The sequence below is a fragment of the Heliangelus exortis genome, chromosome 1 (genome assembly GCF_036169615.1).
Source record: "Heliangelus exortis chromosome 1, bHelExo1.hap1, whole genome shotgun sequence".
Taxonomy (NCBI): Eukaryota; Metazoa; Chordata; class Aves; order Apodiformes; family Trochilidae; genus Heliangelus; species Heliangelus exortis.
Window position 1 is genome coordinate 64,779,197 of NC_092422.1, and position 24,266 is coordinate 64,803,462.

At 39.8% G+C, this 24,266-nt stretch overlaps 1 protein-coding gene across 15 annotated transcripts in view; it reads right to left on the reverse strand.

The window, feature by feature from the left end:
• UBE3A (ubiquitin protein ligase E3A) overlaps positions 1–22,114 on the reverse strand; it is a 53,712-nt gene extending 31,598 nt beyond the window's left edge. Inside the window, exons 1-6 of one of the 15 annotated variants that reach the window (XM_071746334.1) lie at positions 21,975–22,114; positions 18,027–18,116; positions 13,630–13,697; positions 6,359–6,505; positions 5,627–5,745; positions 1,707–1,751 (exon numbers count right to left, since the gene is read on the reverse strand). In XM_071746334.1, the coding sequence (XP_071602435.1) occupies positions 1,707–1,751; positions 5,627–5,646 (65 nt within the window). In that variant the 5' untranslated portion in view covers positions 5,647–5,745; positions 6,359–6,505; positions 13,630–13,697; positions 18,027–18,116; positions 21,975–22,114. Of the gene's footprint in view, positions 1–1,706; positions 1,752–5,626; positions 5,746–6,358; positions 6,506–13,629; positions 13,698–18,026; positions 18,235–21,385; positions 21,666–21,974 lie in introns of those variants that run through there. The other 14 variants (XM_071746354.1, XM_071746372.1, XM_071746402.1 and 11 more) reach the window with 14 other exon arrangements.
• Positions 22,115–24,266: the final 2,152 nt, after the last annotated feature.

The following is a 24,266-nucleotide window of genomic DNA, read 5'->3' on the forward strand; positions in this document are numbered from 1 at the left end:
ATGTAGTAGGTAATGTACACACCACATTGTGATACATTTTAAAATAATTTAGTTTTGCAAGTATAATATACATTAATACTATTACTCAAATATGTGAATCTCTGCAGCTTGACTGGCTTACATCTGTTTTAGACAAATACCAAAAATCTACACATTCAGGGCAACTTTGACCATTCTGCACCAAAAAAAAAAAAAAAAAATATTCAGGTTTCACACAAAAAACTTGCTACTGTAGGTTGATTTTTTTTGGTTCAGTTTTAAGAAGGATAACACACACACACAAAAAGAAATGTCAAACTAACAGAAAACAGTTATACTGCTTTTCCTTATTTATCATAGGTCTTCATAGAATCTTTGTTTCTCACCAGTCAAGACTTGTCTCTGACACATCTTTCCTTACCATTATTCAAAGGACTATGGCCATTCTACAGCCTCATTTCTCCCATTTGGCTATGCCAAGGAAACAAAGACACAACAACTCAACCTGCTACTGGAACAATAAAACACAATGCAGCAGGATTTGCTACTGGAGAGAAGAAACTGGCAGGGTTTTTGCCCTGCAACCCCTGTCTCTGACATATTAAAGTAGCAACAGATGCTCTTAGCTCTGGGTCTCTACAACCTGTACTCCTAAGAAAGCAAAATGGACAGCACTTGTGTAGCAGATGGCATGAGAGAGGAAAAAGCAAATTTGTTGTCCTGGGAGAAATGCTTCTGGTAGACTTCACTGCAATAAAACACTCACACTATGTTTGTCTATAGACTGTGAAACATCCTGAAACTGGAGGTCAGCCCAGAGTATAAAATGCTACACCCCTTTGCAGGGGTGGGAAGAGTGTGGAGGAGACAGTTTAAGGTTAAAGAAGTAGTTTGTGGCAGAAGAGAAACAAAGGTAGGTCTTTTGAAGCCTCAGACATTAACCTAATCATTTGGCTATGCTCCCTCTATCATTTTGGATCTTGTGCTGTATGCTAAAAAAACAGAGATTGTGATTTCTGAGTTTTATGACAGGGCAGTTTGAAAAGGTAGAAAAGAACTCCCAGAAGAATAAAATTTTAAAGAACTTCATTTTTTTTAAAAATGGTCCTCTCATTCCTATAAAAGGTTTGAATTTGAAATGAACTTTTCAGCCTATCACAATCTCATTTCTAGTTAATCTTGGCTTCTAGGCTGATGAAGACAGACCAAAACAAAGTTCAGACTGTGGGCAAGGTGCTACATGAGTATTGCTTAGTTAAAGAAAGCTGGTTTTCTATTCATGAAAACAACTAGTAAAGAGATTTGCCAAATTAAGACTTTTTTCCTTCAGCAATCTGCCCCAACAGATATTAGCAGGTATTGTCAGCCTTACCCTATCAGCCTTAGACTGATGAGTCTTCAAAACCTTGCAAGATGTTAGTGAATAGCAGGTAGAAATTATAGGACTGAATATTTCTGACACTGTATTATGCTACCATCTACTGGTTCATATTAAATTAAACTCTGAACCTTTTCTTCAACCTATTCACCCTCAAAAAAAAAAAGTCAGTTTCTATAGAGTCTTAAAATTATTTTGCTTTAGTAAGCTGGTATTTTCTCAAGTGATAAAATGATTCCATAGTTTTACTCAGCTTTTGTCTTTTTTTAAGCAGGTGCAAGAGTAAACGTTGCATAAGTTCAAAACATTTTTAACAAGATATACCAAATTCATCCACCCATATACTTACATTCGGCTAGTTTCAATGTTTTCAGAGTGAGGTTCTCCTGGTGATCTGCAAATACAGATATGAAAATTTAAGCACTGTTTGTTATTTTAAGTCATTACAATGTGAAGAAACAGGAAATGCTGCAAGTGATTACAATATATTATTGCCACTAAAAGCATCAACTCTTAGACCCTTGTGCATTCAATTTGCACAACCAAACTCTAAAAGACAGTTTATAACATAAAACCTGAAAATATAATTAAGCCAAATTTATTGAAGGAGGACAGTACTTCTTCCCCACATCTTGCCCAAGATCAGCAATTAAAATAAAGTTCTGCTTGCAGTACTCATGTATTCAGGTTGCATAGTGCACCAGTCCTGGGCTTATTCTTCATAAGCACTTCTGTAACCAAAATGTATACTCAAAGTTTATCAGTGAGCAACTGCTAAAAACAGATTCTCTGCACAGTTGGACTCTCAAGAAGTAGTTCAGAACCAGGTCTCGGGTAATTTGGTTTGAGATTATGCTATCTCTCTACACCTGAATTTATGGACATAATCTCACAGAGAAGTGTTGGAAGCAGCTTTCTGTTTCTTCCTTCCAGCAAACAGGTCTGCCAGAAGTATTCAGGATTAGGTGCTATTGCCTGGCATTTCTGAACACACAAAGAGCACCTGTGTTCAGCTTGCCAAACCCCTTGACTTAATTTACAGAGTAATTTAAGGGGTACAGTTCCCTATTAACTTAAGTAGGCTAAATTACAGCTGGTTAGCTTCTCCATCGTCTTACTTATGTCAGCACTGATTCATTTAAATTTTTTTAGACAGATTATTTTTTTTCCTCCCTTTGGGACTTCCCAGTGAGTTTGTAGCCAGATGAGCCAGGAAGCAAGACAGTACAAAAACAGCAGTCTGGACTTCAATCACCTTAAGCTGCCCTGAAATCATACCCTCAAGAACCTTATTCAACCTTAACCTGGGTATAGATTTTGGTACAGTTGACCAGAACTGCCACGCTGGATATATTGTGTGAGGAGCAGAAACAGACCACAGCCATTACAGTAAAACTATGTAGCTTACATGAACAAAAATGCCTTTCATGACGAAGCTTTCTCAAAACAGAAGTGAACTAAAACTGGTAAACAGAACTCACTTTGTAGATTTCAAGAGAGTTTGCTAGGGGACTTTAGTTAACACAGTTAAGCAGACTTTGCCACAGCTTTACCAGGAAAAGCTTTGTTTACAGGAATGAAATTTTGCAATTTCTCTGTTTACTGTATGACTAGGGATACTATTGTAAATGCCATTGGCAATTTCCACCTGAAGCCTGAAACACTCCCTTTTTCCTATGTTTCATTGTACTACCTCACTGGATGGTCCAGTGAGGACCTATTAAAGCCTTGACTGTTCTCCAAATTCCCTACTAAAATCTTAAGTTTCTTTACTGACAGTCCAGATTTTTACAGCTTTTGGATTTTAACAAACTGTACTATATTAACAGACTCAGTGCCTAGAAAGCTTTTCTGGCAAATGACTTAAAATTCCAAGGCTAGCTGGATACTATGCAGTAAAAGATGATGCAGAACACAGGAAGTTACTTGTTTATATTCCACTCAATTATAAAATTCAACTCACACTAGGGACAGAATTTTTAAATTACCATCCAACTAACATCATACCCATGCTTAAAATGCAGATACCCTCTATTAACACAAAAACTGCCCAATCTCAAAATTTGATCTCTATTTATTCACTTCAAATGATGTTTCCCTTAGTCACTGAAGTTCAGGACTGCTGTATTTGGCATTGGTGAGGCTGCACCTTGAAGACTGTGTTCAGTTCTGGGCCCCTTGCTACAATGACACAAACTCTGGAGCATGTCCAAAGAAGGGCAACAAAGATGGTGAAGGGCCTAAAGCGTAAGTCTTACGAGGAACAGCTGAGGGGACTGAGGTTGTTCAGCCTGGAGGAGGCCAAGGGAAGACCTTACTGCTCTCTACAGCTACCTGAAAGGAGGTCACAGCCAGGTGGGTGTTGGTCTCTGCCCAAATAACAAGCAATAAACAAGAGAAAATGGCCTCAAGTTGTACCAGGGGAAGTTTAGATTAGATTATTAGGAAAATTTTCTTCACTGAAAGGGTTGTCAGACACTAGAACAGGCTGCCCAGGGAAGCGGTCGAGTTGCCATCCCTAGAGGCATTTAAAAGAGGTGCAGATGTGATGCTTTGGGACATGGCTTAGTGATGGACTTGGCAGTGCTGGGTTAATAATTAGATTTGATTTTAAAGGTCTTTTTTGAACTGAATCAATTCTATGATTTTAAAGTTTCTGACAAAAACAATACTTAACATGACAAATAAAAATGCCGACTCCAGAGGCCAAAACAAGTCACTAAATACTTGGAAAAGAAAAAAGAACTTAATTTTTTTTTTTCCAATTATTCATCTAAGCATTTAAATGCTAGAAGCCATACAGCCCCAGGAGCAGTGGAAAAAAAAAGTGTTTATATGCATACTGGCCAGCTTCCCAATCAACATCCAGGACTTCAGAAAATGACAGAAAAGAGCTTGGAGATTTGAAACAGTTCCTATCATTGTTTTAGTCATGGAAAATGTGACACAACAAAGCTTTGGGTAAGAGTAGTGTTTGAAGTTGCTATGAAATATAAGTTAGATAGTATTAAAACACAAATATTAGGCCTATGAGTCACTTTTAGCCTTTAAGATACACAGAAGTACCAAAAATTACAGAAACATCACAGATTGGCATCTAAACTTAGCATGTAGAAAAGGCAGTCTGGTGATTTGCAGACATGTAAACACAGCTATCAGTATATCCAAAATATTTTATCTTTTGTGTGAGTTTTATCTGGGCTTTGAACAGACAGTGCAGTTAAATAAGTGTTATTCTGCGAAAAAGGCTTCTTGTATAAGGCAAACGATGTAACAAAAGAATGTTTCAGGAAAAAGCTAATTGGCTAATTGTTTGTTTTTTGTTTTTTTTTTTCTCCAAGAGTCACAAAAATTTGGTCCTCTAAGGTAAGCAATTCTTCAGAAAAACAGAGATGAAATTGCTTCAGCATGTTGTTTCATATAACATGAGACTACCCATAACTGTGATTTATTATTTAAGAACTATTAATGCTCTTATTTACTGAATTTTCAAAGTTTTCAAATGAAACAAATTTCATAAGCAATAAAATGAGCTTTCGATACTCATTAAGAATGTGGAAGATGAATCTAATTATTGGAACTGTAGTTGTTGAGAAGCCATTTATTCTGCAATAAAAAGATACCCTTGTTACTCCTCTGATCAAGCAATAATACTGAAGAACAACTACATAGTATGGCAAGATGTTCTTTCCTCATACTTAAAATCTGAAACAAGAGTTCTGTTCAGAGAAAATCTGAGAGCAAATGCTCTTACAAATTTCAGCTTTGAACTAGATTGTTGAAACTGATCACAAGACACCAAGTAATCTGAATACTGCAGTATGAGCTAGCAAATTCAAATAGTGGCTCACTTCCAATAACACAGGGAACAACTTCCCCATTCTGCGAGCCACTCCTTTTACCTCCAACTGTACTCTCCATGAGAGAAAAATAAAGGTATGCAAGCTGACAGATTTTAACATCATAAAGCCTCCTGCACAAAGACTTAAAAAGAAATCGAACAAATTGCTTAAATAAGTATGCTAAAACATTTCAGCATGACACTAAAAACCACCAGGGACTTTTAAGAGAGAGTATTGTTTTTAAGAGGGATACCACAGAGCACTACTAAGCTAAAATGTAAGTCAACTTTGTCAACTGATTTCTCTTAAACAAACAATATATCTTAATACTATTTACAAAACTAACCTCAAGCCATACAAATACTTGTAAAATAAGCATTATGCTAAGATTAATAATGAGAAACAAACCAATATGCTTTATTCTTACCTTTTACAAGCTGTGGCCATTCGGTGACATCAGGGTGATCACAATTTTGAGTCACTGATAAAAAACGAGTTGTCACACCAGTCCTATATCACGCTGGGATAAGCATAAGCTTAACAACTCTAAATAAGTAAAAATAACTCAGGTTAAAAGCCCTTACAAATTACTTTCCATCAGCCCACTAAATAAAAGAACATAAAACAGGATAAAAATACTGCTACTAAGTATTGGTTTATCTGTGAGATTAAGAAGCACTGCACAAAAATTAGTTCACTTTTGAAAGATATTCTAAGACTTCTAGAGTAACTCATCTACAGTACACTCAACTGCTTAAACTGAAAATTAACGAACTTTTTTTAGCCTCCCTAAAAACCAACAAAAGCAAAACCCATCTCTTGGACCAGTAGAAAGCACCCAATGTCAAGACAACAAGCATTCAAAGACTTGGAAGCATGTGTAGATGTGAACTGTAAGTTCTAGCTACGATAAAGTTCCATCAGCTGTTTCCCTGCTAAGACTCAATTAATACCAGTTCCTAACAAAGCTCTGTGTTTCTAGGGGAGAAACATGGAACTTGTACTGTGCTGTGTGTCTCTCCCCAGAATGAAGCAAGTTACAGCTATGTAAAAATTTCAGAGGAGCAACCTTTGCCATCTGCGGCCGATCTTTTAGGTTCTTTGCTCCATTTACACCACATGTACTTTCTCCTCTCAAATTTTCAAAAGTGTATTTTACCTGTCAATTGTTTCCCATGACCTGGCTCCACTGGTATAAACTGAAGGGTTGGTCCTTTACTTTGTCACGCAGGTGGCAGCCAATGATCACTCAGCAATACTCCTGCCCAGAGCGCCCTGGGACCACCCCAGCTGATTACTTCCATGGCTGAAAAGGAACCAGTTAGTCTCTTACCTATTGCTATTATCTACTCTAAACTGAAGTTAATTGATAAAATATTTCCAAACATAATCCTCAACACTCAATTCAGCCCACTGTCTTTCCCACCCAAGTTCCTAGGTGCACTGGACAATGAGTGTAAAGAAAAAAGGCTTCTGATGGAGAGGAGTCAGACCACAAACAGCATAATATAAAGTCTTGATTAAGGCTGAGATGTTATTACTGTATTTAGTAAGAAAGTTATCTTTCTTTCTCTAGTCAGGTAGTAGCTATGAAGACAGACATCTGTACAACATCTGCAAAGTTTACTCCTGTGACTCTAACCCAGGTGAAACCCCACGTTTGTAGGATGCCATGCAGCAGAAGCAAGGTGCACGAAGGCTGGTGAGAAATCGAGGGCACACCCGCAGCTCTCTACAACCCCCACAGTTAGAATGACCTGGTGTAAATACTGAGAGCACATCAGACAGCTTTAAATGTTTCTGTAAACAAAGTTTGTGTGTGACAGTCCAACTATTACATGACAGTTTCAGTAAGGTCTTGGATCTGATGAGCAATTTAAGCATTCTCAATACTAATTTGTATCTGTTGACTTGCTAAAGATACAAAATCACTGATCAGTAAATCAAGGTCCATAATTTTCTTAAATTTGTCAGAAAAGCTGTTGGCTTTTGTTGTTCTACTACAAATTGCCATTCTGCTACAAATTCTGCAATAGAAAAAAAATCTATCAGTTCCAGAGTAATGTTTATTAGTTATATCAGGTATACTCCTCGAGGTAGGAAAAGCGTAATTTAATTATTTTAATATTAGTAATATCTGAGTCTTCCCAACTAAACACAAGTGGAATTGACATAAGTAAAAAAAAAAAAAAGAAGCAAGCTACCAAAAAACTCCAAAAACCCCCAGAGATTCCCTGGTATCCATCTTACAGGTGTAAATTGTGAAGTTTAACTGAGTCAATGCCAGAAATACAGTACAATAAATAAAAATCAGTTGGAAAGGCTCTTCATTGGTCAACATTAAATGACAGACAGGGTAAAGACCTTCAAATTCATGTTTCCTGACCATCAGCTGTACAGCAAACCAAACAGCAAAACTTAAGAAGTAAAATTAAGCCTTAAAGCATTGCTCATGGCATTTTGACTGTTTAAGACCAGAAGATGTCCATTTTCAGGCACCTGTCAGCTTTAAAGAAACAGATACCTACTCTAAGGCAGTGCTTTTTTCTGAAGTTAAATCTAAATTCTTTCTGCTTTCTGAATTGATGTGAAGTGGCTCTGTGAAAATGCATTTAGAACTTAAAACCCCTTCCAGTTCTTTGCCCAAGTAACCTGTAGTGTTCTGGTCAAAGAGAACAGTGGTTTAACCTCTAATGCATTGTCCATTGGGACCCTCCCATCCCGTCTGACTGCTGGGAGTACCAGCTCACATTCTGAAGCATGACAAATCAATCACAGCATGCAAGTCTAGGTAGGGACCAGCACCCAGAACATGGGCAAAAGCTAATTACAGCAGTCCTCCATTCGAGTGTAAGCATGCTAGAACAGCAGCCTATGAGCAACCTTCATAAACCAGGATTTTTCAAGAGGCTGTGTCAGATGAGAGGAGAAAAGTCATTAATAGGATTGTCAACAGTGAAGGAACAATCAAGTGTTGGTTTGACAAACCATTAGCTACTGGAATGTTAAAGAATATGCACTGAGTATGCAGCTCTACAGTCATGGCCAAGACATCTTTGTTCCCAGGCCTGACACAGATCCGGTTGTAGTCAGACTTACCACACCAAACATGGTATCTCCAGCAGCTTTGTGAAGAGAGGCAGTATCTAAATTGGCACGAACCTCATGAAGCTGATGTTAACTCATCGAAGTTTTGTAGTAAAATTTGTATCCACAAAATGAATTTATTGTGGATCAGAGCTTTGAATCGGGTGGTTGCTGCATTTCTAATATGTTACTAGATACCTTATAACTAGATTTACTAGACTGGCATCTAAAAATCTCATGCTACTTTTCAACAATTCAGATGCAAGAAATCTTAATGAATCGTTTTCCCCTCCTCCCTTTCTCATCCTGTCCTCCCCACCTTTCTCTGCTGCCACTCCTGTGGGACAGAATACAACAGAAAAGCATTCTCTAGCACAGATGAAAAAAATATTTTTCTAAAACCTTACTCACACCCAGAGTACTGTCTGCACATAGAGACCAGCACATTGAAAAGCATGGGGTGGGTGGTGAAGGAGACTGCCAAAGACCCCTTATTCTGAACACAGATTCAGCAGAGGACATTTTGACTGCTGAATCTTTACAGGGCAGGAAAAAAACTGGTAAGACAGTCAAAGGATACTACTTGATCAGAAAAGGGCAACCACACTGATTAACAGACTAACATCTTGGAATTCTGAAGAACAGAAAACTGACCTAAATCAACTGCATTTTGGTCACAGACATTTCCTTACAAAAACTCTCTAACTCTGGATATAACTTACCTTCTAAAAGGTAAGCATATATTTATTCTTATTACCCAGATTTATATGCTCTTTACTGTCACGATTAGCATACCTGACAGGTTAGGCTTACCAAAGCACACAGAGCAGATAAAGACATCACAGAAAATTTGTGTCTGTGGAGTATGTTCAAGAAATTGATGATGGCTGCTAGGCTTTTTGGGACTGGATGTACAGACACATCTATTTCTGCCTACTGACTACTTACAAGAAGCAGATTCAATCAGGACTACAACAGTACCTATTATAATTAGCAAGACAATACACAACATCATGTTTTCAAACCATGTATCTGAAGAACCCTGTGTTCCACAGAGTAGCCTGCATTAAGAGGGAACAAGATAAATAGTGTCCAGGCAGTAGTTTGAGAAAACACCCAGTTTTCCAGTGTGACAAAGGTACAGATCTTCTGAAAAGAATGTTCCTATCAGTTCGAAAAGGGAGAGGAAATAAATAATAAATGAGAGAAAGAGCAAGAAGTCAGACATAAAGCTCAGATGCATAAAAAGAGGCTACAATCAATTCTGCTGCTGGCTGATGGTATCTTCATATATTTCATTTAATCTTGAAAGTCTTGAATCACAAACATGAGCGAAGATGAGGCCTGCAGCTTCAGCATACAGAACCTAAAGCCACATGGTGGAGAACATACATACCTACTAGTCAGCAATCAAAAATAAAGTAAAAAAATCCATCTAAGAATCACTTAACTGAACATTGTCAGTTGCATGGGTTTCCTGCTACCTTCCCTATGTTATTTGATGTTCACTTGCTGTAACAGCACAGCAATGTGGCAACTGACATCCAGTATCTGAGGCCTAGGAAGAACCATGAGAGGAAGAACATTTTTCTTATTTAAACTATGACTTCAGATTGACCTTTTTGAAAGATGGGTGCCCTAGAATGTAGCACTTTTACAAATTTAAAAAGTTTCCTTTACAAAAGAATTCTAAGTATCCACCAGAGTAATCTCTTATCTAAATATTTTAAGATTCTCTTTCCGACAGATGAACTTGAGAGAAGGGGTGATCCACCTGTAAAAAGAAGTACCATCATCCTTACCATCAAGTGCCAGAATTCAAGTTGCTTAATTAAAAATAACCATCTCTCTCAGAAGACTGTTTTCATATGTTTCCTGAAGAATTTATCCGAAGCCCCCAGTAATTAAATTGATACATTCCCAGAATGACTTAGTGTACCATGGTGAAACAACTGCCATATACTATACAGTAAAAGGTGCCTCAGTACTACCCCTAGCTAGCTTACTACTTCAAAAAAGGAACTGGTAAATACTAGGGCAGCTGGCCTTTTATACAGTGAGAAAAAGTAACAGCATAATAGGCATATTTAAGACAATTTGTTTAAGACAATTTATAAGGTTGGAAACACTAATTGTTTGTTGCCTGCATGCCGCTTTCACCACCGAAAACATGAAAAGGTGTTAAGATTTCAGAAGTTTTCTTCATGCAACTAATAGCAGGTCAAATTACCATGATCTTAAAACAAAATAAAAGAGCCACTAATAAAACCTGATTACGTAAATCCTAATGGAGCTGCAAAAAACCAGTAAGGCATCTATACCTATTTTTTTTTCCGCTGCCTGGTAAACCAAAACATTCAACTAACAATGACCTGTACAAAATCCAATAATGAGAAGACCAAAAGAATTTGGTTCTATCCTGGAAAAATGTCAACCTAAAGTAACTAAGAGAGTCACAACTGATTAGCAAATGCACACAGCTCCCAGTAGTGCAGTTACAATGACAGATATGACTCATGAACATTCCTGGAAAGGTGTCTCTTCATCTGCACAAAGTACTTCAGACCTGTTCAAAAATTTGAGCCCAGTTCTCTCACTATTTAATGTTCTTTGAAAGCTTTCCTGAAGTAGCAGTACAGAGTCACAAAATTAGTATGAAGACAGGAGAAAGTGCCCTGTGATTCTGTGATTAGAAATAGCAGGTTCAAAATAATCATGCTAATCTATATGGATACTGGAAGAGAATTAAGTCCTCTCATAGCGCTGAAAGGGCACTTTAATAAGATCTTCCAATTAAAAGAAAGCATACAAAACCCCATAACTAGAAAGTGAAGGTTGACAAATACAAATCAAGACTAGGAAAGCATGCAGGACACTGAGGACAATTAATTTTTGAGTAAATTATTTGGGGTAGGGATCTGGATGCGCTATTATCTTCAACTTATACCTGGTGCCATTCTGGAACTTATACATCCGTAAAAACACAAGCAACTGAGTTTAACAAAAGTAGATTTTGGTCCATCTCAATATACAGAGATAAAGTATTTATATTTAAAATTTCATCCTGTAATATCTGTAGTACTCACTTCGTCTTGATGCCAATACTCCAAAAATCACATAGTAACAGAGAAAGCTGCAGTGTTACTTCCATCATCTCCAAAGCTAAAGACCTGTGTGTTATTCTAATTTTCTGCAAATGCCCCAACAACTATGGACACTAGAATTTTCACTTCAACACTTGGTTTTGGTTTGATATTCTAGTAAGATCACAGATGTACTTAATTCACCTTTGTAAAAAGGGGGGGAAATCTGAAATTATATTTAGCCTCTGCATTTTTCATTTAGACCACAATTCATTTTGATTATGCTACACACATTCCTTAATTTTTACAGCAGAACCACCCTAGCTCACTTATTTCAGCAACTTCAAGCTCCCTCCAAAACGATACATAGTTGAGGATGGAAAGCCCCTCCTACATCAGGAGGTGAAATCCAACCATCTATTTAAATTTCTTTCAGCACCTCTCCTTTTACTGGTTAGGTATCAAGTTAAGTTATTTTCCAAACAGGTAAGTTTTACAGCTTCACTTCAGCTTTAATATTTAAACTTTTATTCCACCTGTCCTTCTTATGCTTTCTTATTTTCCTTTCTTTTGCCACCCATCTTTCATGCAGCCTTCCATGTAAAAGTACCTGCTAATTCACTAAAGTCTTCAGTGTCACCAAAACATTTATGTATAGTTCATATTAGGACCAAGCACTGATGGACTTCTGTAGAATAACATTCAGCTTTTCTGATGTCCTATTAGTATTCTCACAAGTTACTCACAAGTTGTGGGGGGTTGGAGGGGAATTATTCACGGGTCTATGAAGCACATACAGGACTCTCTGCATGTATACAGTGACAAGCAGTTGGACATTCAGAAAAAAAGCAGCCAGCAGAAATCATTGCAATACAGAAAAAATGGCTTAGGTTTGAAGAACGGCCATCATACACACAACTGGTATTGAAACTGGAGAGCAAGAAGCAGGTGGGTGGTCCCAGTGGTGCTGTGGGTGCATAAATGAATATATACTACCTGCCAGATGCCTGCTAGAGTAAAGGACCAATCTATACAATTCTCTCAGGAGCATCTGGATTGTGATAATGTAACATTACAGCTTCTTAACAGATTTACTTTTGTTTAATTAGCACATACTATATTTAAAGTTTCAGCTTAGAATTAACCATTTTAGCTTAGTCTATAGCTTCCTATGAAACAGAACTTAAGAAAAAAGACATCCAAAAACCCTTTTGCAGGGTTGAGATTTCAAAACTTAAAAAAAACTTTAAATAATAAACTTTAAGTATGTTCTTATGTATCTTCAGAAGAAAAATCTATGCATAAACACAAACCATATAGAATTCATATCAGTAGTTGCTGAGTTCTTCCTCATACTTTAAGTTGTCAAAAAAGAAAGTAAACGCATAGCTTAGCAACAGTTGTTGAAGGAACTACATACAATCTTATATATGCATATATTACCTATTTAACATGGTAGAAAAATGAACTTAATTATAATTTTTTCTGAATGCAGCAATGCAAGAGAGTCAAAAATTCTTTATGTACCAAGTTGCAGAACTACAGAACTTAGGAGATACTACAAGGTAGTGTAGTTATTCTGTACCTACCAGATAGTCACACAGGACTACACAAGAATAACATTCAAAAATGGAAATTAAAATAGCTACAAGTTAAGGTTCCAACCTTGCTGTGATACATGTATGTATTTTTCAGCTGGCTATACATATAAGAGCCTGGACAAAAAGATATACCATGTGCCATGGGCTCAGATTAAAAGCTGCTAATGAAGGTTATATTATTATTATTACTATTATATAATGAAGGTCTGTATTTCCAATTTGCAAATTTGACTTTCACTGATATTTGCTCAAGTATTCTAGTAAATCTGAACTTATTTTTTTATATCATACCTAAAAACTGTAAAAGCTCAGCAGTGTGAAAAGCACATAAAGAGCCTCAGCAGCAAGGAAAATGAACACCTTTCAGAAACAGCACCCACTCTTAGCCAATCCATGGAGAAACAGATGGACAGTAGCTGAATGATGCTGAGCTTGTAAAATAAATTAAAATGCAATTCACTGGTGTTGAATCATCAGTATGTATTTCTCCAAGAAAAAACAACTCAGGTTTCTAAAGAACTATATTCAAATAACAGACATCAGTCAAAAAAATGGAAGAGAATGTTTCTTCCTTAATTTATAATAAAATCAGGGAAAAGTATAATTATTTGTTATTATAAGTATTAGCATACAGACAATATAAGTGAAAACAAACATACCATATCTTTCCAGAGCTGCAGAAACTTGTTCTTTCAAACTCTAAAACGGACTTCTACAGTTCTTGTACCTATAATGCAAAACATTACAATTCAGTTTTTGCTCCATACCAATCTGAACCTCAATACAACTTCAAAATGATAAATTCAAGAACAGCCATTCAATTAGTCACAAGTTTTCAACTGGAGGAAACAGACTTAGAATGACAGAACAGAATCATAGAACATCTCAAGTTGGAATCACAAGGATCATCGAGTTAAACTCCTCACAGGACTACGTAAAACTAAAGCATGTGACTTCCCAAACTAAATCATACTTTCCATAAGAACTGCAACAGAAAATACTTAATATGTTATAGAAACTACAAAAGCAGAAAGTACAAACACACAATGTTCCCTATTCTTTCCTTTCTAGTGATGCAATACGGTTTTACAATTCCATTCATCCAGTTCATTACAAATATCCATTTCCTTCTTCTGGATGATTCTGGCAAGGTTCCTTTATCCCTTAACAATCCCCGCTAAAAGAAAGAAGTATTTATAATAATAGAAGTATTTAAAATAATAATAAAAAAAACAGTTCTCAAAAGAAATCAAGATAGAACTACATCTTTTTTCTGGCTCCACAAGACTGCTGGAACTGCTGGAATTTGATAAGCTTTTCTATCAATTGTTCATTTTCAGGGAAGCCATAATTAACAAGGGACTCATGACTAAAACATATTCCAATCATTTTCAAACACACACCTAAAAGCACCACCAATTTCAGAGGAAAAAGTGACCAAAATAGCCAAACAGGAACATAACTGAAGAAATCTATCAGTTACTTTCCAGCAAGCTAATAATTTGATACTGAATTGACTTCAGTAGTGCAAAGATTTAATACTTAATTTCTGTGTTCCAAAACTCTTAAGAACAAACAAATCCAATGCAGGTAATTTAGGCTTATCTCTGATACAGATCAACATTTCCCACAAGGAAGTCCTGCTTTGGTTACCTTAAGAGCATTGTCACAGTTGTCTTAAAGATGTCAACCAACAGGGAACCCCCCCAGTACCAAAGGCCCAGTTCTGTATCAGTGATGTGAAAAGGTGTGATCCTGGTTTGACATGGTTGTGCCAGTAAAGTTCTACAACACAAACAGTTTGTACACAGTTTTTTGATATTTAATTTAAAGTTAAATATGGCACCCTACCTGTTTAATGAAACAAGATTGCTATTTCAACAAACAGTTATGGTAATTATGTGGATTTATGCATAATTAGGATGAATAAGCTAATGTTATTCAACTGTGTCAATAAAACTGTACCACCATTCAGAAGGGGAAAAAAAAAAAAAAAAGAATAAATTTAATCTGAACAGTATGATACAGTATCTGATGATTTTCCTCTTTGGAGGTGGTATTTCCACTCCATACCAAGAGCAGAAATCCAGAATAACTGCTTTATATTCTACTGAAGAATAATTATTCATTCACAGTGACACCATGAGGCAAAGTCAGTTAAAAGTACTCTGAGAAACACAACCAATATTTTCACACCTCGTATCACAGAACTTTTGGCTCAGACTCCAGTGTATTATTTGTTCATGAACCCACACAGATCGATGACATCTGTATAAAATTCACTCATTCCCCTCTAAGGTACAAAAGCCCCAATTTTCAGTGTGCACAGAGCACAAGAAGTGCACAAAGTACAGCACAAAAAAGTCTCATGAACAGATCTATCCGGAATCTTAGAACTATTGCCCAACAATAGGAGAAAAGGAAGCAAGGGTTCCAAACATAACAGAAGCTATGCAGTTCAAGATAGCAAAATCTACAGAAGAAACAAGAACACAGTAGAGGAGATGAAAACAGAAGATTTGCTTAACAGCATGTAGCTAGCAGCAGATGAGCAAGTAATTCTAACTGGCACAAAACTGAAGCACCTGAACTCCCAGTTCTCCTACCTCAATCTCCACTCACCAGCTACCACACCACAGCAGGGCAGGAGTTCAGCAGTCTACTAAAAAAATTTGTGAAAGACTACCTGAACTACAATAAAATGAGATGTGGAATCTGTAATACTTGTCTAAGAGGAATGAAAACAATTTCAGCAGTCAGATGTGCTTTAACACTCACCTTTAGTGTACTTATTCATTAGCATTAAGCCACATCTGTCTAAAAAAATGCAAATGGAAATGTGACTAAAGGCATGGCTAACACTATTGCTTCCACTCAACGTAAGGAAATCTTCATGTCACATGCCCAGTCAAAAGAGCTGCTTTTATACAACCATGTCATACATTCTCAGTAAGAAAAGTAGACTTCAAGGCACAGTGAATGATAATGATAATGACAAAGACAGTATGCTACAGAAAAAACTAAACTGTAGTGTACAGAATTGCAAGATATTTAAGAAATTAAGTATAAATTATGAAAAATACTTTGTCTGGTCTGAAGCGGTCAGATCAGAAGTCACAGCAGTATCATCTATCACGTGCTTAAATTATGGTTGTCCACTGGTTTTTTTGGATTTTTTATATAACTGTCGTAAGACAGGAACAGGAGGAAAAATTCTGAACATGCTATCCTAAAAAAAGTGGCAAGTACTGTACCTATTATAGCTCTTCTCAAACAATTTCAAATAAGAATAATTTTCTTTCATAATTGGCATTCTTAATACAAACATTAGCCAAATTAAAAAGTACTCACAAACATCCTCCTTTCAATAAGATATTCAAGTTAGAGGAACAATACAAATGGAGTATTTATCACCACCTTATGACAGAAGACTCAACTTTTGCAGCCAAGAACTACCACTATGTCACAGAAGTGATACACATTCTAAAGAGCTCCCATGAGACTTGCAGGCTGTGTGGACCTTAAGTATTTATATCAGTAATCCACAATAGGCAAGTTCTGCTACCACAGCTGAAAGACATCTAGGTGCTGTTACTGCTGCCAGTGTACGCGGGTATATATGGGATTTTTAAAAGATAAAATAGAGTATATACACATATTAAACTACAAAACAAAATTAAAATATATCACCAAAACTTTGGACATGAGATTTCATTTCAAATTAAAAAGAAAGCAGTATCTGAATATGGCTATACAAAAAAGATGAAAAAAGCCATATTGGAATAGAAATTCTAAAGTAGTGACAGACCTATCTTCATAAACCCATTTGATACCTTTTAGGAAAATGACAAATACTGTAAAATTAAAATACTTTAAGCATTAATCAGCCCAAACACATGACTACCATAAAGCAAAACTTGTCTACAACTATAGTGGCATTTCCTGAAGTATTTTGACCTGCAGCCTATAAGTCCAGCTCCTTTACGAGCCACTCCACCACACTCAAACACTCCCAGATTGCTGAACTGCAGCTGCTCCAATCTGGGTCCCACAGAACATACCAGGGCAGGAGTACACAAGCAGCACCAGAGTCTGGCTGCCTGGACAAGTCTGGTATCTCTCAGCACTGTGCAAGCTTGGCCACATGTTACATTTAGCTCCTGTACCTCCCCTGCACCCAAATCCTAAAGGTAAGGGAGAGAGGGTGTTAATTTGTTATTCTAATTTCCTCATTTTACCAATTTCTTTGCTGTAACTATTATCAAGGAAGTATCAACAATTCCAAAAAGGGGTCCACCAAGCAGAGTAAGAGCATGGTCTCCTCAATGAAGGAGATGAAGAACTAGCTTCCCCACTAGAACTCTAACTTGGTCAAGGCAGAAGTCCTGTTGAGATCCTTACAGAACACCAGAATGAAAAGCAAACCACGCAGACTCCGAAGGCCACACAATTATGTGACAACCAACATACCCAAATAAGGGTTTCATGATTTTCTGCTTGTCATCCCACTGATTGATGAAAAGACCACCAAGACCAAATTTCCATTTGGTTTCAAAATAAGATACTGTACCTTGTAGCTTTTAGACTCTTAAGTTTGTGTTATATAGTTACTTAATTTAATTAACCTTTGTGTGACATAATTTCAAAGGATGAACACAAAAATAGTATACCCTCCATATCAAGCAGCCAACCAGTACATCAGTTCAAGTCTGTGCTAAAACATGACTGCTGTAATTCACCTCTGGTATAGTCCCACTGTTGACATACTACACAAGATAAGCATGATTCTCAAAGGCAAAGTATGTGAACACAGAGCATGTTTTTAAAGCTGGTAGGATGGATGCAAACAGTAATGCTTTTTGATGAAAAATCTTCAACAGCTACGTACTGTGAATATCCTTTCAAGCTACCAGACTACAAAAAAAAAAAAAAAAAAAAAAAAGAAAAAAAAAGTCCAAAAATCTGCTTTGCTAACTGAAGTTTCTCTTAAAACACACATACCTCTGTTCTAAGGAATATGCAAGTTGCTTCAAAAGAAGCAGGCCACCCCTCTTACCTAAGACAGTGGAGTGAGGGTCCAGAGGATAGCCACCCATTTAGTTCCACTCAGCTGAACAACTGCAGCTTCTGCTAATTCTTCACCACCCTGTAAAACATGGGTAAAGAACCATGCAGGATGGTAATGGAAAGAGTATCGATAAAGACTGACTTCCGCCCCCTTCCTCCATTCAGCAGTTTGCATAACACAGGGAAGCAGGCTCAACCTATTAAAAGTAAGAAGTAGTTAATACTTCCTTTAAGAGATTCATTCATAAGAGTATCTGTGAGACAGAACACTATGGTAGTATTTAATTTGTAATATAATTTTGCAACCAGTACCTTATTTTGTCCTCAGAGTTCCGTCACTCCTAGCCACAAGAACGTGGAATTAGTCAAAATAGCAAATTCAAGTGCTATTTCCTCACAAGGAAATAGCCAAGCACTAATCCTGGACCTCAATATTACTTGGTTTTATCTTTTTATATATTTCTCCTATAAGGTTATTTTCCTGAATATAAAAATGTCCCACTGGCTGGTATAGCTACCAAAGTGTAGCTTCATCACGAAATACTACCTTTATACTGCATTTGCTGACTTTCTGCTAACCATCCAGATATATTGCACTTTACTATTCATATGAACTAGCTTTTTCTATCATGGGCAACACAGCCTTGTGAGTCTGTCAGGCACTGCCCGTAAACAGAGGAAGTTAATGCAGTAAATGTTAAGGTCAAAGTATTTAAGGTGACAAAAGTCCCTTTGAACATTGCAATTTGCTCATTGCTGCTGTCTCTGGCAACCAACTATTTAGCAAAGCTTACAAAACTCTTTTGGGAGAAGGGGAGATTTTTTTGAAAAGTAAATACCATATTCTAAACTATTTACTAGGGATCCTGATAGCAAATACATCTCTCTTTCCATGTACAATTCAGGATTTGATTAAAGACACAGTCTTTTGACACTGCTTTTCCATAAAACTCACAGCTAGCTTAAATGTATGGGACAGTTCAGAACTGTAAAACACACCTCTGCTCTTTAAAAATCAATACAAATTCATTAACTGAAGTTAAACAAAGACCTTACTCAATGTACAAGAAACAAAGATTCTCTGGAAATGACATACATGTCTACATTCTTTAGGAATTCTCTCCTCTTGTCCCTTGGTTGCATGTTCTAGTTTTAAGAATTGCTGGCTTCTATCTTTCAGTGCATGAACACTTTAGGGTGGGGAGGGAGGAACACATTTCCTGTGTTTAAAAAAAAGATCAATTCTCTCTGGATATTCCCTAAGTAAAATGAAACCAAAAGTAGCAGAGGCAAAAATAATAAAATCTTTCCTACATAGCAAAAACTAAGATATATTAGTTTATCATATTTACAAAAATGTAAACACTAAATGTGTTCCATACTTTCACATAATGCACTACAGTAATTGTTTATACAAAATGTTATATGCTTAAACATGTTCACTATTAAAGATTTTTGAGACTGTTAAAACTTGACTCAAAGACATTCCTCCCCCAGTTATGTATTTATGTATAGTAGAACCTATAAATTCATAGAGAACTAGCAAAGAACACGTCAACAAATCACATATGCATAGTGAAATAAGCAAGATTTTACACTGGGGCACATACATAATTTCATAGTTCCAACACAGGTCCTCTCGTACAAAAAATGACCTACTTTATTTTTCTTAAGTTGACTGGAACAGAGGAACTCAAGATGCTCTGAGGGGGACCTTAACAATCTGAGAACATGCCTAGATTTATTTAACAAACACACACATTTTTAACTTCCATTCAGAAAGGAATCATCATTTGCATGTCTTTAAGCAGCAGCAGTAATTAAAGACTGTGTTTTTTTGCTATTAAAAAAAGGATCAAACCCACACAATCTTAAGAGTTCTGGAGAGGACCTGGACTGAGAGATCTAGGCTTTGAAACTCCCTGCTGCAAAAAGTTAAAACATCTCTGCTTTTTCAAGCCTGCCTTCCCTTTGGTCAGCTCTTTTACACAGTCACACAACCATACTCCTAAAAAAACTCAAATTAAAAAAAAAATTTAATCATCATCTTGGTGCTTTAATTTCTAAATTATTGAGAGCTATACTCCAGTGAGTATTCTGAGTATTAAAATAGCAAACACTAGTAAACATAAAAAGAACTTGTTAATTCCAGTATGAAAGCTGCTATATTAGATAGCAAACATATAAAGTGGAATGGAAGGCATTCATAAAAGCAAGATGAAGTATTTGTAATATTGCAGAGAAATTATTCCAGTTAAAGGTCTTTTTCAGTCCTATAAACCTAGGCAGTGGTCTAGCTCTTTTTCCAAGGTTAATCTGTATGGATCTGACAGAACATTACTGTTTTGAAGACAAGTCACAATCACTGCAAATTGCATCTGCTTTTTCCACATACACGTGAGGAAAGCTATTGAATACCCATAGCAACTGGGTAATGCACATAGTTTCAGTTCAACAGACTCATTAAACTGTTTCATGGTATTTTGAAATTTTAAAAGTACCCTTAACTGCTTCCAAGATCAAAGGGCACAGATTATTTAGTGCCACTTCCCAAACCAAGCTGTTTGTGAAAACTATAAGGCCCATTTTCCAGAAGTTTTCATTATTCTCAAGAGGTACCTCTCACCACCTGCATTATTCTGCCACTGACATAAACATCTAACAGTGCAGTTAAACTTACAGTGTACCTTCTCCCTTAACAGGGAACTTACTCTTACTGGATGCTGAATGAATTAGGAACTGCATGAATTAGGAACTTAATCTTATCTTTTTATCCTTTCCCTTTCAAATCAGTCAAAAAGAAAAAAAAATTAACTGAAAAGCAATCACATAGGCCTTACTTCTTTTGGAAGTCATAGCTAAAATCAGGTACAATTTCCTACTCAGGAACTTTTTGGTAGACATGCATGAGGCATGGTAAAACCAAACTAAAAAGCTGACTCTCAGAAAGGCTTAGGTTTGCACGGACTCCTACCGAAGTAGGAAAGTTTCCATGCAGACATGGAGGGACAATCCCTGAAATGATGTCTCTCTCTCCAAATTAGAACACCATTTACACAGAAGGAAACATAAATAAGTGTTTCCATCAATTGGAGGGAAAAAAAAAAAAAGCAGAACTCCAGTCTACAGATTACAGGTTCTTGCCACTTATAGCAGAGTTGTGGAACATGTTTTGTTTCCTAAGCAGTAGTAACTCCTGAATGACAGTGTCACAACACAGGCATCTGATTTACAAATCGACTTTGAACCATAACAACCCATACAGTTCCTTTAAAACAAATACTGAAGGCACACTTAAAAACTGAAACCCTGCAAGTCTTGCAGTCAGAAGTGATAGATCACATTTACCGGCAAAGCAGCCTGTTCACTGGTTAGCAGATCCAACTTTTCCAACTGGACAGAAGGGAAGACGAGGAACTCAACATACCTACTTCGGTAAGCAAACCTTGCACGGTACTTACACGCCCTGGCACTACCTCGCCCCCCCGTACCTCCTCAGCTGCCACAGCTGACCGTACCCAAGGCACCGAGGCGCCCCATACCCACAGCAGCCCCCACAGAGGGGACACCGCTGCCGCACCGCTCGGCCGAGCCGGGAAACTGAGGCAGGGGCAGGCCGGGTTCACCCAAGGTCGCCCAGCAAGCCCAGAGCAACGCGCCCGGTCGGCCTTCCCGCTCCTGGGGAGGGACGGGGCGGTCCCGCACCCATGTGCATCATGGGGTGAAGGGGGAGGACCGGCGAGGCCATGCACCCCTGGAACCGGCGCCTCCCGCCCGCCTACCCCACCCCAGCAGGGGGGGAATCACCCCAGCAGAGGGAAGCTGGCAGGGCCGCCTCCCGGCCCTCTCCCCTTTAGAACCGGCGTGAGACGGGCGCTATCCCCCTCCCCCCCTCCCAGCCCTCCCCCGGGTCGGGCGCTGCGCAGCGCCTACCGACCTGGGCGCCGCGGCCTGCTGCTCCCGGTCACTCCCGCCACCGCCTCCCGGGCTCATGCGGGGGCCGCGCCGCGCTCGGGGCCGGGCCGCAGGCGAGGAGGAGGAGGAAAAGGAGGAGGTGGAGGCGGCGCCGCCGCCGCTGCTGCTGCTGCTGCCGCCGGTGAAACCGTCGGGGCCCCGGGGTGGAGGAGACGGGCCCGCGGCCTGGCGGGGCGAGGAAGGGAGAGGCGAGCGGCCTGGCGAGGCCGGCGGCGCGCAGGGATGGGAGGGAAGGAGAGAGAGAGAGGGAGGGCCGGGCTCACGGGTGCGCCTCTTCTCTGGGACTGGCTCGCTCTCAGCCCGACCCCCGCGCCACCATCTTGGGAGCAACGCGGATATCGGCGCGGCGCAAGCCCGGAGGACTGGCGGCGGGCGGGGGTGGGGAGGGGGGGCGGGAAGGAGGACCCACTGCGTCCCGGCGTGCAACGCGGGCGGGGGGCGGGCGGACGGGGCGGCTACGCCACGCTATCCACCGCGCGAAACCATCGAGTTCCCATCCATCCTTCTATTTCCCAATTTTTTTTTTTTCCCTTTCACTGGCGGCTCCCGGCGGAAGGAGCCGAGGCGGCGCCTGCGTGCCTGAGGCTGGGGCCGCCATGTTGGAAGAGGGCATGAGAGCGGCGGGGTGAGGGCAGAAGAGCGGCGGTCAGGCGGCTGCGGGGCTGGGGGGGGGGGGAAGGAGGGATGGGATTCACATAGGGGTGGGCGGAGCCTCCGAAGGGAGGGGCGGGAGGGGCCGATTCCCGGGCGGGGCGGGGCGGGAGGAGCGGAGCCGTTAGCGGGGCCGTTGGCTCCGCGTGTATCCAGCGGTGCGAGCTTAGGGGTACGCGCATGTATAGGCGTGTGCGCTGGTGGCCACACCGATTTATATACATATATATATATATAAGTACACACACACTTATGCGCATATATATATATGTATGTATATATATATATATGTCCTGCTGCGTGGGGAGAGCAGCCGCCCTCACCCCCGAGCCCCTTGGCGAACTCCCCTCTGAGCTCCACCGCCCCCTCGGTCCCTCTCGGCGGCCCCGCGGCTGCCTCCCCCCCGGCTCCTCTGCCGGACGGGGTCTATGCGGGCGGGACGCCCTTACCGGCCCGGCAGAAGAGGAGCGGCCGGTGACCTCTGGAGGGGAGGAGCTTATGCCGGGTCCGGCCGAACAGGCAGAGGGCAGGCAGAGCCCGCCGGGGGAGGGGAGAGCCGGGGCTGGGCGGCGGGGCAACGGGAGCTGCAGGTGGAGAGGGAGCCGTCACGGTGGAAATTTTAAGTCACCAAGAGTCCGGTGTTACTTGAAAGCGTTGATGTGGTCAGTCTTGAATCAATGGTTTTTACTTGTATGTTATAAATAAATATATTCACAGAATTGCGGAACGGTTTGGGTTGGAAGGGACCTTAAAGATCAACTAATTGTCCCTGTATCAGCGCTGGTGAGGCCACACCTCGAGTCCTGTGTCCAGTTCTGGGCCCCTAAGTTCAGGAAGGAGATTGAAGTCCTGGAGCAGGTCCAAAGGAGGGCAACCAGGCTGGTGAAGGGACTCCAGCACAGATCCTATGAGGAGAGGCTGAGGGAGCTGGGGCTGTTCAGCCTGGAGAAGAGGAGGCTCAGAGGAGACCTCATCACTCTCTACAACTCCCTGAAAGGAGGGGGTAGCCAGGGGTCTCTTTTCCCAGGCAACTCTCGGCAAGACAAGAGGGCACGGTCTCAAGTTGTGCCGGGGAAGGTTTAGGTTGGACATTAGAAAGAATTTCTTTACTGAGAGGGTGATCAGGCATTGGAATGGGCTGCCCTGTGAAGTGGTGGATTCTCCGTCCCTGGAGATATTTAAAAAGAGACTGGATGTGGCACTCAGTGCCATGGTCTGGTAACTGCAGCGGTAGTGGATCAAGGGTTGGACTTGATGATCTCTGAGGTCCCTTCCAACCCAGCCAATTCTATGATTCTATGATTCTAATTCCAAAACCCACGCAATAGGCAGGGATACCTCCCACTAGACCGGGTTGCTCCATGCCCCATCCAGCCTGGCTGTGAACACTTCCAGACTTTGGGCATCCCCAACTTCTATGGGCAAGCTGTGACAGTGTCTCACCATCCTCACATTAAAACATTTCTTCTTAATATTTAACCTAAGTTTTCTGGTTTAAAGCCATTGTCCTTTGTCCTATCACTACGTGCCCTCATGAAAAGCCCTTCACCAGCTTTCTTGTTCGTGGGGGCACAGAGGGCAGAGCTGGCTTTTGGGGCTGAGA